This window comes from Penicillium argentinense (assembly GCF_028826775.1).
Source record: "Penicillium argentinense strain IBT 30761 chromosome Unknown utg000002l_segment0_segment0, whole genome shotgun sequence".
Classification (NCBI taxonomy): Eukaryota; Fungi; Ascomycota; class Eurotiomycetes; order Eurotiales; family Aspergillaceae; genus Penicillium; species Penicillium argentinense.
The window spans coordinates 1,076,417-1,092,915 of NW_026622661.1; the positions used below are offsets into that span (position 1 = coordinate 1,076,417).

Sequence of the window (16,499 nt, forward strand, 5' to 3'; positions counted from 1 at the left end):
CACGAAAATATATATAAAATAACCACCAACCAATATATTCAATTAACACTGTTCACACACTAATTAGGGCACCTAGTTCTCTTATGCCCTATATTCCAACAATTTGAACACCTCGGCGGCGCTCTCTGATTGGCCGAATTCGCTACCGCAGCCGCCGCCGTATTGTCTATGATCTCTGCTTCAACACCATTTGCCTCCTTCTCAATACGCTCCTGAGCCTCACCAACAGTCATCCCACCATTATTAGCTATTCGCCGATTTGGTAATGCCCTTTTTCGCTTTTGGTGGGCATTTTCAGCGCGTAACCGCTCATTCTCATTGCTTACTAGAGCAACCTGATGAATTGCTTGTTCAGCGCCCTTGATTAGCTGCTGTAACGCAATCTTAGCAGGACTTGGGGGCGTATATGAGCGTTGCCGTAGTAGTGTTTTGATTGAAGAAGCCTGCCGTCGGATATCAACTGGATGAATTGGCGTGTGAGGTATGAAATCGCGGCTACTATCACTACCACGGCTGGTTGGAGGGGTTGGTGTTCGAAGCTGAATATCAAGAATATTAAGCACTCGCTGTGGCTGATATGGTATAAGTCCTGCAGCGGCGAAGCTATTTGATATCGTAGCTGGTTTATATACCTCTGTACGCGTCTGAGGATATGAGGCCAGAAAATCAAGCTTATCAATATGATTAACGCCATTTCGCATCTTAGCCTGAACGTGTTGTCCGTATAGCCGTTTCAAAACAGCAAAACAGCCAATATCGAGAGGTTGAAGTAAATGAGAAGAGTGCGGAGGCATACAGATTGGAATAATCTGGTTTTGCTGGCAAATATCGTCGAATTGAGGTGTAACATGGCTTCCGTGGCCATCCATCACTAATAGCCGCCATACCCCATGTCGACAGTTGGTAGTATGCGGAATAAAGTGTTTTTCAAGCCAAGCAAGACCAATTTGATCCGTAGTCCAGCCATTTGCACTAACTTCAAAGCGCCAGTCTCTTGGCGGAGTAGTAAACCACGCTGAGTTGAAGTTTTTGCCTTTAAAGATAATAGTCGGCGGGAGAACATTAGATCGGTTAATACACTCGATCGCTGTAACCCACTCTCGATTACCTGGCTGCATAAGCTTCCTTTTGCCGTAGTATTCAGCACGTGTGACTACACGTGAAGTGCTTGCTAGGCCCATTGCGAAGCCAGTTTCGTCAAAATTCCAGATATCATTCTCATGAATACCATATTGAATAATGACCTGTCGGAATCGATCAAACCACTCTTGTATAATCTTCGGATCCTCACATAACGCGCGTTTGTAGTCATATCGACGTGAAAAGCGTGTTTTGAGCTCAGGGCAGCGTTGGATATAGTTATATACCCATTTACTACCAACCGACTGAGGCGTGCGTTCTCCACGTTTTAAGAGCAGTATATTGGCCATTTCTCGCACCATATCTTGCCTAGGCGCAACACCACGTGAATCCAGCGAAATTATCCATTTTTGAAGCGATTCCTCTTCCAATTGGGTTAATTTGTGGTTGTTGGCGCGTGTGGTAGAGCGAAACGCGCCTCCTTTCATACGGCGTTGTAGTGTGGTATATGGAACGTCGAATTGCTTCGCTGCTTCGCGAATAGAAGTAATTTCGTCATTTTTGAGAGCTTGTATAGCAAGTAGGATTCGGCCTTCCTGCTCAGTCGAATTTTGTTGAGATTGAGTGCGAATTGGTGGCATGGTATGTGGTTGAATAGGACGCGTTGCAGAACGCGGTCGGAAATTGGGCGGGTGATCCGCTCGCTTACATGATCCACTCGCTTACGGGTTACGTTAATTCACGAGCGAGCCGCGCTTCGGCCGAAAACGCGTTCCGACACTACGAGACCGCGCCAACGGCCACCAATTTCGGGCTGATACACGTGCAAATAGTCACAAATTGACTAGATTTGAAGAAGATTCACTTATACAGTGAGTGGATTCTCTCTATGGATTCTCGTAGTGCAGCGCCTAGGCCCTCTGCTGTGAGAGAAATGGCTAATATTCTACTTGCTGACCGTGGAAACACCCCCCACCGACTGTTGGGATTAATTGGGTAACTAAGCCTACCAAACGCCGCGAAGAGCTTCAAACATGTTTTTCAAGACGATATGATTACCAACGTGCTAAAAATGAGGATCCGAAGGTCTTACTGAATGGTTCAAAACTGTTCAATCTGTTATCAATGAGAATGGTATCCAATCAGATGATATCTATCACTTTGACAATAGGGGGGTTTGCGATGGGCCTTATATCAGCACAAAAGGTGGTTACTCGAGCCGAGTACCATGGTTGTCGGGCAATTCTACAGCCTGGAAATCGTGAATGGGTGACTGTTATCGAGTCAATCAGTGCGGCTGATTTGCTCTTCCTCCCTGCATCATATTTAAGGCCAAAAGCCACAATATTAGTTGGCTAAGCGGGCTTCCAAAAGACTGGCGAATTGAAGTTTCACCTAATGGCTGGACCTCGGATGAAAAGCATTAGATGGCTTTAAAATCTATTCATCCCATTCACCTCAACTCGGATGAAAGGAACATATCGCCTTCTGGTTCTTGATGGCCATGGTAGCCATCTCACGGCTCAATTCGACCGAATTTGTGCTGAAAACTTAATTATCCCACTCTGCATGCCAGCACATTCATCCCCTCTTCTTTAACCTCTGGATATTGGATGTTTTGCTGTTCTTAAGCGTGCCTATGGTCGTCTGATTACCAATCAGGTACGGCTAGGATTCAATCATATTGATAAGCTAGATTTCCTAGCAAATTATCCTAAGGCACGAGAAGAGACTATCCAGTCTAGTTTTGCTGCTGCAGGTCTAATTCCACTAGACCCAGAGCGTGTGCTCTCAAGCTCAATATGTCCCTCCGAACATCAACGCCACCACCCAGCCGCCCAAGCAGTCGATCTAGCCAATTCAGTCCAAAAACACCGAAAACAGTCAAAGAAATACATAAACAGTTCTCTTCACTCAAAAAACTACTTAAAAAAGGATCAAGAAGCCCTCCTTCCCCATCAAAGCTTGTCCTAGATCAGATTATCAAGAGCTACTGTCTCAATGCATACCAACGTGCTACAAACTCAGGAAATTGCTGATTTACGGGCTGCGAATGAGAAGAAACGGCAAAAACGGGCACGAACGAATCGCCTAGTTCGATGTGAAGAGGGTGTTACGGTTGGAGAGGGCCTACCTACCACCGCTAGTGCAGCCAGTTGAACCTGTGAACAGCCTCCGCCCGCACCAGTTGAATCGCCTCTTCTGCCACCCCCACCAGCCAAACATGCACCCCGGAGATGTAGCGGCTGCAATAATACTGGCCATTCGATTACCCGGTGCCCTAATCTATAGTTTTCTGAATTAATAGTGTTTCGCTGGTTTTATCTACTTTTAAGAATTTAGTAGTGGGTCAGGTGGGCGGCTCGCTTAGGAACTACTTTAGATAATACAAAATCCTAGATATTTAATCTATATTAAAATATTAAAATTAATATTGACACATTAATTATTTAACGTCTATATTTATAATAAATCTATAGTAAGATATTATTATATAAATAAATAGAAACTTAAACCTTATAAGTAATATGAAATTACTAGAGATTAATCTTATTATATATACTTGATATGTTCTTCACTTGGTAGGATAATACTTTAATTATAAATATACCTATCGAGACAATTATATATAATGTTAATAATGATAGTAATAACTGTGCTCCCTTGATCCAAGCGTACGCGCAAGCGGCAGCCGACCGCTGAGGTGGTTGCGTGAGAGATGAGGAAGTGCGTTGAAGTAGGAATGAGGAGACACGGCGAGAGAGTTTGGGTGAAGAGGAAAGGTCCCAGCGAAGGCGGTGAGGACCAGCGACGTTCATCTTCATGTGGTTCGAGTGCTTTACGCTCCTACGCATCTGTTTTCCTTTGTCCTTTTTCAATTTTACATTCGATGCGACCAAACAGTGGCTCGGTTTGCGAGTCTCTTTTGATCGTCATGTGGGCTAGCGACCACTTTCCAGCTGTCGGCGGGCCTGACAGCACTCCCGCATAGCAGCATATATATAGAGCGAGCTACATCGGGCAAATGAATTCATCATCGTCATCAGATTATTCTAGATTCTATAATTCTATACTGTTCTTTTTACTCGGATAGTAAACATCTAACAAAGTTAGCAGCTTAAAACTAATGTTATATAAAGGATTCATTTCCAATACTGATAGGTTGTGCTATGCTCTAATTGAAATCTATTGATAATAGAGAAAAAGCACCAAAAATATCAATATTAAAAAGGTTAATACTATACTAGACTGCGGCATATCCATATCCAAGTTGAGGATATCCGCAAGATATCCGCACTAGCATAAAACTCGCTTAATTATCTGAAAAGAGATAGTCACATGGCATTTGGATAGCATAAAATATTCTCGCTTAGGTTGAAAGAAATACATGTTTGGTCTTAACCATAACAACAACCCAGCTCATCCCATCGCTTAATGGAATTTTAAGAAATGATCTTGTATCTATTAATTGATAAAAAGTTTCTTATGTTTTGTCGCTTTGAATTTAGTGATTACTTGTACTGGGGTTAGAAACAAAGTTTGGTTTTTTTTTTTGTAAGTTACGGAGTGATTATATATTTCACAGGTGTTTTCCTATATACCTCCTGTCCATCTTTTTGCTAAACGAAAAATACTTAAACAAAAGCATAATGCCATTATCTATCGGGTTCAATTTTAAAACCATATTATTCATCGAGGTCTACAATATTTTTTAACTAATTTTTAAAAAATATTTGCTTATAAAAACCTAGAGAAACCACAGTCGGAAGTCTTGACTCTCGGGACTTAGCGATATGGCTTCCGCTCCTGCGGATATCCAACGGATATCCTCAAATTATCCACAAAATATCCGCAGTATCCATGGGATATCCGCAGAATATCCGCACTAGTAGTTTATCTAGCATTGGGCAATCATCAGGACACTAACCACAAACACATATTCAAGTCGTGAGTTTGTGCTCTGCCTGTGACACCCCTGAAATTCTTCTCCAGCCCCATGTATACAAGCTTTCCTCCAAGTCTCTCCCAATCTCTGCTTCAACAGACAACGTATAGACTATTGAGATATGTTCCAACAACAAATGTCTCAATCCTTCTGCTCCTATACTGATTCAGACTTAGGTCTGAATTCGGATCGACTTTACCGTGACGATATTTCTGATTTTATTGGCAGCGAAATAATATCAATATCTGCATCTCAATATCTAACTCCAACTGCACCTTCAACCTTGACCCCACCTTCCTCCCTCACCCGTGTTGGCCTTCCTCTTCAACAACATTGGGTCCTCTACCCTGTTGATTCTAGCAGCAGCCATATGGAGGAATCCCGAAAGAAGTTTGTAAACTGGTGGCTTACTACTGAGTTTGGATCGAAGCCTGATATAAGAGAGTATTCGTTGGGAGACAAAAACCCAATCGAAAGCTTGAGAGAGTTTCCAGCAAGTTGCAAATGAGAAGACTGGAAAGCCAAAGGTGATGTGCAAATCATGTCTCTGTACTCTTGGTCATCCAAGATTCCGCCGTGCAGGATCATCGCCAATGACTGCGCATATTAAGACTGGCTCCTGTGTCCGAAGCCCTAATCCCGGGATTGATCAGCTTATCAAGCAGATGGTATACTATTGACTCTTATGATCTTGATTCTTACCACTAATACTAATCTAAATATTATCTTAAAGCCCAGGTTTCAACAGAGCCATACATTCTCCCAAGAACGCCTCTCAAGAGCTATTCTGAACTTTATCTCCACTGCTCATCTCCCGTTCCGAATAATCGAGCATACCCAGTTTCATGAACTAGTCGAGGTTATTCAGCAAGCCACAACCAAGATCACAATTCCACCTGCGCGAAGTATCCGACGTTGCCTTGAATTGACAGTCCAAAACAACCAGAAGGAGGTCATTGGAAGACTTCCGACCGGAAGTAATTTGTCAATAGCTCTTTATTGCTGGACATCTCCATTTCAGCAGGCATTTATGGCTATTACTGGTTACTTTCTCGATCAAGATTGGAATTACTGTGAAGTCCTCCTTGGATTTGAGCCTCTTCATGGATCTCATACTGGTGAAAACCTCAGCAAGACTGTTACTCAACTACTGGCTGATCATGAAATATCTGACCGGGTATTATCAGTGACCACTGATAATGCAACAAATAAAAATACCTTGATGATGAATATCCAAGATACCCTTCAGTCACAATATCGGTCGGATATCATGGTCTTCCGAGTTCCATGTATTGCGCATGTGATCCAGCTCAGCTTGAATGAGCTCCTTGGGAAATTGAAAGCAACACCGCCCAACAAAGAGATTTAGTTGGAATGGTCTGATGACAAAACCCATTCATTTCAGACCAAAAGGCATGGCTCCAACCGAGTTCATATCACAGAGACATTAAAAAAGGTAAGTCTATCCTACTCTTATATTTATAGATCTGTTCTAATTCAAATAACAAATATACGGGGTCTTGCAGTCTTTATTAACGCAAGTCCACAACGCCGGGAGGCATTCATGGCTCTGCAAACCAAAGAGCCGGCCTTAATCCCTATCCAAGACGTCCAAACTAGGTGGAACTCTACCTTCCTGATGCTCAATCGTGCCAAAACCCTACAGCCTTTCTATGACCAGTATTGTGCAGATCATCAGTATCTCTATTTCAGGCTTGATCAAGAAGAGTGGCGACGGGTTGAATATCTTCTTCTTCTCACAAAGCCCTTTTTCGACTTTACCAGCATGTTATCAAAGAGTAAAGATATTACTGCCCATAATATCTATGGTATTTACAACAAGCCATTCTCGCACCTTGATGATGCCGAGGCCAAGCTCAAGAATAAAGGGGTTGTTTGGAAGAAGCGCATGCTCCAGGCTCTCCAGACTGCAAAAAAGAAGCTCTCGAAGTATTATACTGCCACTGATCATGAACCTTACGGTGATATCTATGCTCTTGCAACAATCCTTTGCCCATCAAAGAAACTCCGATACTTTTCATCAAGTGATTGGCAAGGCGAAATTGACTATGTGCAACATTATCATGAAGTTCTTGTTGTGATATGTCGTATCCTAACGGAATCAATTCCTAACGATACGACATATCACAACAGTTCTGAAACGAGAGTTCAATCGATACAAAGAGCTACTTCACCATAACTCAGATCCTACAGCATTGGATGATATATTTAGTGAGGCTGTTGATGATAATAATGACTGTGATCTTGATGCTGCCTGTGCTTCCCAGAGCCAGCTACCCGAGGAGCTCACAAAGCCTGAAGATGATGAGATCGCAAGATATCTTGCCCGGGGGATTGAGAGACAGAAGCCCCGAGTTTTCTGGAAGGACCATGAGAATGAATTCCCTATCCTTGCAAGGATGGCACGGGATATTCTCTCTATCCCTGCCAGTGGTGCTGGTGTGGAGCGATTGTTCAATTGTGCCCGTGATATCTGCCACTATCGCCGCGGTCAGTTAAAGCCAGACACAATCCGGGAACTAATGCTTCATCAGTTCGCAACCAACTTTGATGTCAGGCAAGATGAGCTCAGTGTTCTTAAAGAGCATCTTTCTAATGGGGAGGCTGCGCTATTGGATCAAACTTGGAAATCAATGCCTCAGCTTGAAACCCTAGAGCCGATCAGTGATAATGAGGAAGAGGATCAAGAGCCTGGGATTGAGGATACACAGCAGGTGGAGGGCTGTGATGAGATTTCAGATGATAGGACTGTTGAACGATGGGGACAGGGAAAAGGCAAACAGTCACAAAAAGATCATCTGATGTCCTCGATAATGAGGATGACGACCTTCCAGAGATGCCAGTACATCAGGGCACCCAGGCACGGCCAGGGCGGATTCGGAAGCAACCAAGATTACCAGATGGGTTTCAACTTGATGTATAATAGAATAAATAAAATGATTGATTTTTTGAGAATACCCTACATTTTTTAAGAATAAAGAATTACAGTGCTATTACTGAAAAACACAAAAGATGACAGCATAATAATGCAGACCGAATAAAGTCACGAGGCTTGGCATAATTGTCTTGTTTGATATCCAAGGATATTGCGGATACTGCCGCAGTCTAGTTAATACTATCAATATGAAACCCTTTATTATCAAAGTCAATATAGCATAAGTATGTAGGCGTAGGGCAATTAGGATTATACTAGAGGAATAACTCAATGTTGACCTTTCTAATCATCGGGGTACTCATCTCTCACATTACTCACAAAAGCTCGTGCTGTGTCATCCCACCTCTTAAAATGCTTTCCTGCAATTGTTGTGAGACTCCGCGGCAGGTCGCTGATACTAGGCAGTATAAGCTCGATATTTTCCTCAGCAACATATCGAACGCTCCTGTCCTCCACTAAAACATGATAGAAGCTCTGATGGCGCCCTGCCTCGAGACGATCAATCCCCATACGCCTCATCCATTGTTCCCCAGCATCACATTCAGAGTCCCACCCGGTAATAATGGCCCTGTAACGATAACGACGGTGCTGGAAGACCTGGCCCACCTTGTAATGGATATTTCTGTTTTTGTCAGATCGCCGACGTATCTGCTTGGGAACCTCGTCCGCGGCTCTCATGACATGGAGGTTTTTCAAAATGTCATGCTCGAAGAGGCCATTGAACAGAGGCACGATGTACTGCTCCACTAAGAATATATCGGAAGGAAAGTCCGTAGCAAAAAGCTCCATCAACCAAAGTAGCTGGTGACGTAGGTCCACTGGCTGTAGATTGGATGAGAGAAGCATGGATGACCATAGAGCTGCATACTTTGCACTCACAAAATCCACTGAACTAGCCTGAATATCCGAATGGCGAGACATGGAGTGTATGGAATTCAGAATGTTTTTGCTGCACCTCAAGACGACCTCTGAGGCAAATGACTTGCCAAGGAACTCACTCTGTTCCAAATCTGAGGCACCAAGGAATATCAACTGGTCCCGTAGCTCTGAAACCAGGGTCTCTCTTGCCCCTCTAAATGGATCAAGGTACATTGGAGCAGCTTGTTCCGTGCCAGGCACAGGGCGGTCGTCCATATCGAATCCAGGTTGGGGTGTTATGATGACATGGACATGAAATGGAAACCCGCAGGGATGAGCATCAAGTCCCAACTTTTGAGCGACATGGCAATAGATCGCAGCGGAAATCAGTGGCAAAGAGTTGTGTCCTGGAGTATTCAGGGCCATCCCTAAGAAGTTATGTTCCAGAGAATAGTATTCTCGGCCAGGCTCGATACCGATGTATTCATTTGCACGCAACCAGGACGCGAGCCTCAAAGCCTTCTCACGAGGATTCAAAGAATCAAAGTCGGGGTGCGAAGCTACGAATCTGGCAACAATATGCGCCATGCTGTTTTCAATCTGTAATTGCTTAGCAAAATAGAACATATTATAGGGGAATAAATAACTCTACCTCATCCAAGTCACCATACCCGCTCTCTGGGATAAAGAGATCGAAGGCACCCAATGCTCTTTCGAATGAGACGGCCTCGCCGCGTCTCAATTTGACCCATTCGGGAATCGCAATACTCCGGTGAAGACATGTTAATAGGGCGCTGGCATAATATCTTCATATGAAGCTAGTTAGTGAATAGAACAACCTAATGTGTAGGGCATCACTTGGTGTTTACCTTCTTGCAAGATAATCATCACCCCACTGAACTTGACTATTTTCAAGCAGCGCATCCTTTGCATCATATCCAAATTCAATGACAGCTCTAAACTTTTCGATGCGTCCAGTCTGGCTGGCAAGAATACTATCGAGAAGTCGGGTGACAGAGCCGTCAATTTGATATCTCGCAACAAACAATGCTTTCCAATCAACAGATGGCGCAGAGCCAGCAAACTTCTTCTGTATTTCATGCCTTCTGTCCCAGGACTTGTAGTACGTTTGACAATAGTGCCGCCATAGCAGAGCGCTCGTTGTCACATCGCCGAACCGGTTGTTGGTCTGTTGAAGGGCTGCAGCAGAGAGAGGATGCGAATGGCATAGGATGTAATGCAGAATCTCTTCCGGCAGGTTTTGGAGAGATAAGAGCATGCCTGTGAACGTGTAGGGCGTGAGGGGAACAGGCAGTAAGAAAAGAGCCCCACTGCTGGATGATGAGGCTCCCAACAGTGTGGAAAAACAGGCGATGAGGTCAAAAGTCGCAGTTGGTACCTGGAGACAGAGCAAAGTCAACGCCAGCGCTGGACCTAGATCGTCTGGGGGTGTCAATGTTCATGATGTCCAGCGGCGAAGCGGAGCGGGGAACTTGCGCCAAGGCCCGAAGAACCCTCCGCATGTGCGCGTCTTGAACTTCGCTTACTCACGTCTTTTGCATCACCCGCCAGAAGCGCATGGGCGAGCGGCCCTTGAAAATCGCCTGGGACCTGACCTTGAAGGTTGACGGTGGGCCTATTGAAGCTCCGTGTAACCTGACCTTTCAAGCCCGCCTTCTCTATTCCTGAGTATGGGTCAGTCTCAGTCGACAGGCTCAAAGGGTCCCAGCACCCCAGAGCAAGACTCAGGGCAGAAAACCGACTACTATGAGCTCCTGGATCTCACCCGGAGTGCAAGCGATGACGAGTAAGCAACCTTTTCATAACAATCATTCTCGACCTTAGCTCACACTGGACAGGATCAAAAAAGCCTACCGCAGAAAAGCTCTTGAACTGCACCCAGATCGAAATTACGGGAATGTTGAAGAAGCCACGCGGCTTTTTGCCGAAGTGCAGTCGGCTTATGAGGTTCTCGCAGATCCTCAGGAACGTGCTTGGTACGACTCTCATAGCGACGCATTTTTGGGTACAGCCCAGGGCTCGGAGGGCTCAGAAGGTGGTCAACATTCCTATAACATACGGATAACCACCGCCGAAGATGTTCTCAAGGTCTTCTCAAGATTTAGTCCTCGGATGGAGTTTTCTGACTCGCCAGCTGGGTTTTTTGGTGGTCTTCAGGATCAATTCGCACAGCTAGCCCTCGAAGAGCGATTGGCATCTGAGTGGGAAAACTTGGAGGTGGTGGAATATCCTGCATTTGGCTCTCGTGATGCGGGATTCGAGACAGTTGTGCGCCCGTTTTACGCTGTGTGGAGTGGGTTCTCTACGAAGAAATCGTTTGCCTGGAAGGATGTCTATCGTTATTCTGAGGCCCCTGATCGCCGAGTTCGAAGGCTGATGGAGAAGGAAAACCGACGTCTTCGGGACGAAGGAATTCGAGCTTTCAACGATGCTGTGCGGTCCTTGGTGGCGTTCGTAAAAAAGCGAGACCCGCGGTATAAGGCCAATGCCCAGAATGAGGCTCAGCGCCAAGAGACCCTGCGCCAGTCAGTGGCAGCCCAAGCCGCCAGGTCACGGGCCATGAACAATGCTAAATTGCGCGAACATGTTGTTCCGGAATGGGCACGTTCGCATGAGCCCGACATCAGCGACGATGAGGAAACATCTGAAAGCGAGATCGAAAGTTTCGAGTGTGTAGCGTGCCACAAGTCTTTCAAGAGCCAAAACCAATTCGAAGCTCACGAAAAGAGCAAGAAGCACCTGAAAGCCGTCAAGCAGCTCTGTCGGGAAATGCGCCTGCAGGATGAACAACTCGATTTGAAGCCTACTACTGAACCCGATGCCTATGATGATAAACAGGGCAATAACGAGGAAGTTGATGATGCACATATCTCTGGAATTTCCAGTCTGGGGCCTGAGATAGATATCGCAGAGACTGACGAACTTCCTTGCGTCGAACACAAAAGAGGTAATACGTTGAGCGCGGATGAGGATACCTCTTCAACCCCTCCGGATTCGAAACAAGATTCTTCTGATTCCGTAGACGATGGAGATTATGCTTCACGGGAGTCAATTGGAACGAGACTTCGCTCGGATCTGGACCTTGTCCATGATCCTATCACACCGTTGACTGAGCAGCTCTCTTCATCAGGCCTTGATGAACGTCCTCGGTCTCCTCCTGTTGGCAAAGCCAAACAGAGACGAGCAAAGAAAGCAGCACAGAATCCTGGAGCAGCGGCAGGAATCGCGTGCGCCAAATGCCACGAAATCTTTCCTTCTAAAACGAAACTTTTCGTCCACCTCCAAGAAAATCCAACCCATGCACAATTAAAGACGACTTCAAAGAGCCGACGACGGTGAAGTATACCCACTGGTTGCTTTTACCTTTGTCCTTCGGTCCATATTTGATACATGAAAACCAGGTGGGAAACGGAAACAACAAGTGACAGATCGCGTGATGAGACCTTCGAATTTTGTGTATTTCTTATCGAGTATGTACATGGTGGGGAGTATCTTTCACTGGGAGCTCATACGGCCCAAAAAGATACATCCTTATCCTAGTCCCGCTCGCGAATTCTTGACCACGTGTGCAACGGGCTGGAGAATTCCCTTGTTGTTGCTTGCCCCAAGGGCTGTGCCGCTACTCCAGCCCATTTTTTCCAACATTGCCCGACCCCGATTTTCTGCTCCAATTTCGGGAGCAGATGCGCCGACAACATCTCCGTCCATGTATGAAACACCAGCAGTGACACCTTTCGACTTTGATTTTGTTGGCTTGGTTCCATCTGGACCCCAGGATTGGAACAAGCGGCGATTCAACTTCCGTCCAGAGAGCAAAGAATCGACCTTTGAAATAGTCTTCCGAGTATATCCAGGTGTGCGGGATGTTTTGAGGAGGATGGGGAACCGCATGAGCCCGTTTCCTCGGGATTGGGACTTGAGGTGCAATATGTTTGCCAGCTCGTGAATCGTCTTGCGCCGATGCTTTGTCATGGGAGGTAGAGAAAGACTGTATATAGTGAGCTTGGCACAATAAAAGAAAAGAGACAATAACTGGTGTCAAAATATACCTGTTTTTTTGGGACAAGAGAAAAGACCGAATTTCGGTCATCAATTCTTCCATGTTCATCCCCTTTGAATACTTGACTTTCAGGTCCGCATATTCGGGGTCCCCGCCGAGTAGGCCCTGGGAACGTAGTTCTTCTCTCTCCTTCTTTTTCGTACTCTTTTTCTTGCGGTCAGTCAGCCAGACCTCTTGGAGGTGCATTTCAAGATCACTGTCAGACAGTTCCAGGTCCAGTGCGGGAGACCTCTTTCCCTTGCTCTGTTTCGCCAAGCTTGGTCGATTGAAGTCCATGATATCGAACCCATAGTATGGGTCTGACTCGAGGGCATCTGCAAAGGCTGTCGCTGATGCGAAGGTGTATTTTCCCTTTGAACCTTTCTTTTTGTTCTTGGCGGAATACTCGAGGGCCAATTGTTCGAGGAGGTCTGCGTCCAGGTCCAGCTCTTCGTCGGAGTCCACGTCGAACGAGTCAGGTGTCCCCAAAGTGACATCTTCGTTTTCCGATTCCAGGGCTGGGTTTGTTACGGTGTTAACGCATATTCTCCGTCGCACTGGTGGCCGACCTCGTATGTGAGGGTATTGCAGTCTGAAACGCCTGGGGCACTCACCGTCTATCGAACTTTGGACTTGGTCCTCGCCGGTGTTTCCAACATTAGCTCCATGGGTCGCAGCGACTTGTTTTACCCGTCTCTCTGAGAAAGCAAAACAGTTGGGCGGCACCCCAGGGTCTGCTTCTCTGTGATCAATCCCAATGCCACCCTCGGGCTTTGATTGCAATCTGCTATCGTCTTCGTCGTCCTCGTCGTCCTCGTCGTCCTCGATGCGATAGTGTTGGTCCATGTTGGCGATGTAGTCCGCCAGCATATCATCATTGTCGGGGGACCATTGAAATCTCTGCCTCGGGGGGGAATTTCGCCGACTTCCTGTTGGGCAGGACTGGTGGGTTTGAAGCGTGAGTTCCTCCATTTGAGGAATGTCGCCCATGTTGCGAGTATATAACATTTCGTTAAGGTCATCTTGGTCGGTTTCGATCACAATGGGTTTTGTGGCGGCTTTCCTTCGTCCGGTGAACACAACTTCGTCTTCGCTGGTGTCATCCGAGTGGCTGGTCGCTGTGGCCAGTACCGGGTCCAAAAGTCCCGTGTCCGGTCTGCGTTCTCCGATTGTGTCCATGAAAAACAGAGGCTGGTCCTCTTCTCCTTTCTCCTCTCTGGTGTGCCTCTGCTCTTCTCCCTCGATCGATTCCGGTGGGGCGTCGGTCCCACCTGTCGCTTTCTGGAGCTGGCCTTGAGTATCTTGGTCGACATTCTCAAAGTCGCTTCGCTGCATTTCTCCTGCCCTCACAAACCGGACTGTCTTGCTCCTGAGATTGCTAGCCGCCCAAATTCGATGATGTGTCTCGGTATTTCGAGCCTCTTGTTGCATCGTAAATTGATGTGGCGATACTTCTGTGGCCAGATGAGTTTTGCGAGCGTATTTAGAAGGGTGGGAAGGGGCACTCACTAGGTGCGGCCATTGCTGGTGCCCGTTTCGACCGGACCTTGGTCTTCCCATGTCGGGCCATGGATGGTGGTGATGATGGGACGTTGAAAGTCGTTCTTCAGACAGGAGGATTTCGTTCAACGGGGTGGGCCCCGGGCGGTGGGGGGGCATCGTCCGGTTGGGTCATTATTTGGGGTTCCTGGGGGGTGGTACGCTCTGCAATACAGCGTGTATAATTAAAATTAAATGAGATCTCATTGGAGATCTATCGAAAGCTGAGAGTGCCATTAAATATACAAAGATCCATAGCAGATTACTAGTGGAATTTACCTAGACAGGATCTGCTCTAGCGACGCCTCGGGGGAGGGCGTGATCTCCGGTGACGTCGTCCCGTCGCGCGTGATTATTCCTCTTCTCCAAAACACCTGAACACCCGAAAACCAAACAATCGATATCCCATCACTCCTGTACTCCTGTTCGCTTTGGCTATATTTCTATACTCGGGCGTTGCTACATTCTGTTATTTGGTGCGGTAGCAGTACTTTGTTGCCCTAGCGGCCCCCGCTCTCTTGGGAGATATATATCTCTCACACACCTCCCCTCTACTCTTTGACACCACCCCTTCAAGCTGTTGGACAACATGGCAGGAGTTGACCTGGAAAAGTGCAAGCGTATCGTACAGTACTTCTGGGACCCAGAACCCAAAAATGACACCGTACCAGAGGCCTCGATCTGGTGCCTGGGGCGAGAGTACACGGTCACCCCGCCAGAAACCGAACCGAGTGCTGGTGAGTCCCAAATCGCCACTTCGCAAGGCAGAGCTGCTAACAGTTTTCTTCCCCTCTGCACGAAAGAAGCAAAAAATACAACCATCGAAGGGCCGAAAAGCCCGAACGAGGGGATCGCAAACACCTGGCCAGAGGAGTTCCTCGATGACTTTGAATCGAGGATATGGATGACATACCGCTCTCACTTCACCCCCATCCCACGCAACAACACACCAGAGGCAGCGTCCTCAATGACGCTGGGGGTTCGCCTGCGTAGTCAGCTAATGGAACCCCAGGGATTCACATCAGACACTGGGTGGGGGTGCATGATTCGATCCGGACAGAGTTTACTGGCGAATGCGCTATCGACCCTACGACTCGGGCGAGGTATAGTACCAATACTCCAGACAATGAGACCCACTGAATTCTCAGAATGTTAACTGTTGGTCTAGACTGGCGGAGAGGTCACTGGCCTGAGGAAGAATCGAAATTGCTGGCGATGTTCGCAGATCACCCGGATAGTCCATTCTCAATACACCGATTTGTCCAGCGCGGGGCCGAATCATGTGGAAAATACCCGGGAGAATGGTTTGGTCCATCTGCCACTGCCCGCTGCATCCAGTACGTGCCATAGGTCCATATTACCAAGAACCCCCAACTCACATCTGCCTCGACAGGATGCTATCGAATGAATGCGAGTCCCCCAAGCTACGGGTATATGTGACCAATAATACATCCGATGTCTACGAAGCGCAAGTGGCTGGCCTGGGCCGAGATGAAACCGGACAGATAATGCCGGTCCTTATTCTCCTTGGCCTCCGGCTGGGAATTGAGCATGTCACATCGGTTTACTGGGATGGACTGCGCGCCGCGCTACAGTATCCGCAGTCGGTTGGAATAGCTGGGTAAATTCCGAAACCTGCACGTATTCAAACCTTCAAATCTGCTAACCGCGCAAAACAAATAGTGGACGTCCGTCAGCATCTCACTACTTCGTGGGAGTCCAGGATTCACACATGTTCTTTCTCGACCCGCATACAACCAGACCAGCGCTACCCGCACCCCAAACCAACAAAGTCTTCTCACCAGAGCAGCTTGATAGCTACCACACTCGGCGGTTACGACGAATACACATTAAGGACATGGATCCAAGCATGCTGATAGGGTTTCTGATTCGAGATCAAGAAGACTGGGAGGATTGGAAGCAGCGCGTCCAGAATTCGCCTGGCAAGCCCATAATTCACGTACTGGCAGACGAAAAGCAGACGGACCAAAGCCATGAGAGACTTGAGGCTCTGGACGAGGTGGAAGCGCTGGATGACTCCGACAGTGCAGAGTAAATAA

General features: G+C 46.8%; 5 protein-coding genes across 5 annotated transcripts; 3 read left to right on the forward strand and 2 right to left on the reverse strand.

The window, feature by feature from the left end:
• Positions 1 to 6,590: 6,590 nt before the first annotated feature.
• Positions 6,591 to 7,598, forward strand: N7532_001265 (uncharacterized protein; the record flags this gene model as incomplete). Its single annotated transcript, XM_056613759.1, has 3 exons — positions 6,591 to 7,071; positions 7,181 to 7,537; positions 7,582 to 7,598. The coding sequence occupies 3 exons, from the start codon at positions 6,591 to 6,593 to the stop codon at positions 7,596 to 7,598; spliced, it is 855 nt and encodes a 284-aa protein (XP_056478800.1).
• Positions 7,599 to 8,264: 666 nt separating this feature from the next.
• Positions 8,265 to 10,119, reverse strand: N7532_001266 (uncharacterized protein; the record flags this gene model as incomplete). The annotated part of the gene is made up of 3 exons (XM_056613760.1): positions 8,265 to 9,440; positions 9,493 to 9,646; positions 9,710 to 10,119. 3 exons carry the CDS (start codon positions 10,117 to 10,119, stop codon positions 8,265 to 8,267), a joined length of 1,740 nt encoding a protein of 579 aa, XP_056478801.1.
• A 412-nt stretch (positions 10,120 to 10,531) lies between these two features.
• N7532_001267 (putative C2H2 finger domain protein) lies at positions 10,532 to 12,200 on the forward strand (the record flags this gene model as incomplete). The annotated part of the gene is made up of 2 exons (XM_056613761.1): positions 10,532 to 10,647; positions 10,700 to 12,200. 2 exons carry the CDS (start codon positions 10,532 to 10,534, stop codon positions 12,198 to 12,200), a joined length of 1,617 nt encoding a protein of 538 aa, XP_056478802.1.
• Positions 12,201 to 12,392: 192 nt separating this feature from the next.
• N7532_001268 (uncharacterized protein) lies at positions 12,393 to 14,470 on the reverse strand (the record flags this gene model as incomplete). The annotated part of the gene is made up of 4 exons (XM_056613762.1): positions 12,393 to 12,849; positions 12,911 to 13,418; positions 13,515 to 14,354; positions 14,410 to 14,470. The coding sequence occupies 4 exons, from the start codon at positions 14,468 to 14,470 to the stop codon at positions 12,393 to 12,395; spliced, it is 1,866 nt and encodes a 621-aa protein (XP_056478803.1).
• Positions 14,471 to 15,028: 558 nt separating this feature from the next.
• On the forward strand, positions 15,029 to 16,495 carry N7532_001269 (cysteine protease ATG4; the record flags this gene model as incomplete). The annotated part of the gene is made up of 4 exons (XM_056613763.1): positions 15,029 to 15,542; positions 15,608 to 15,776; positions 15,833 to 16,060; positions 16,123 to 16,495. 4 exons carry the CDS (start codon positions 15,029 to 15,031, stop codon positions 16,493 to 16,495), a joined length of 1,284 nt encoding a protein of 427 aa, XP_056478804.1.
• Between the last annotated feature and the right edge of the window lie 4 nt (positions 16,496 to 16,499).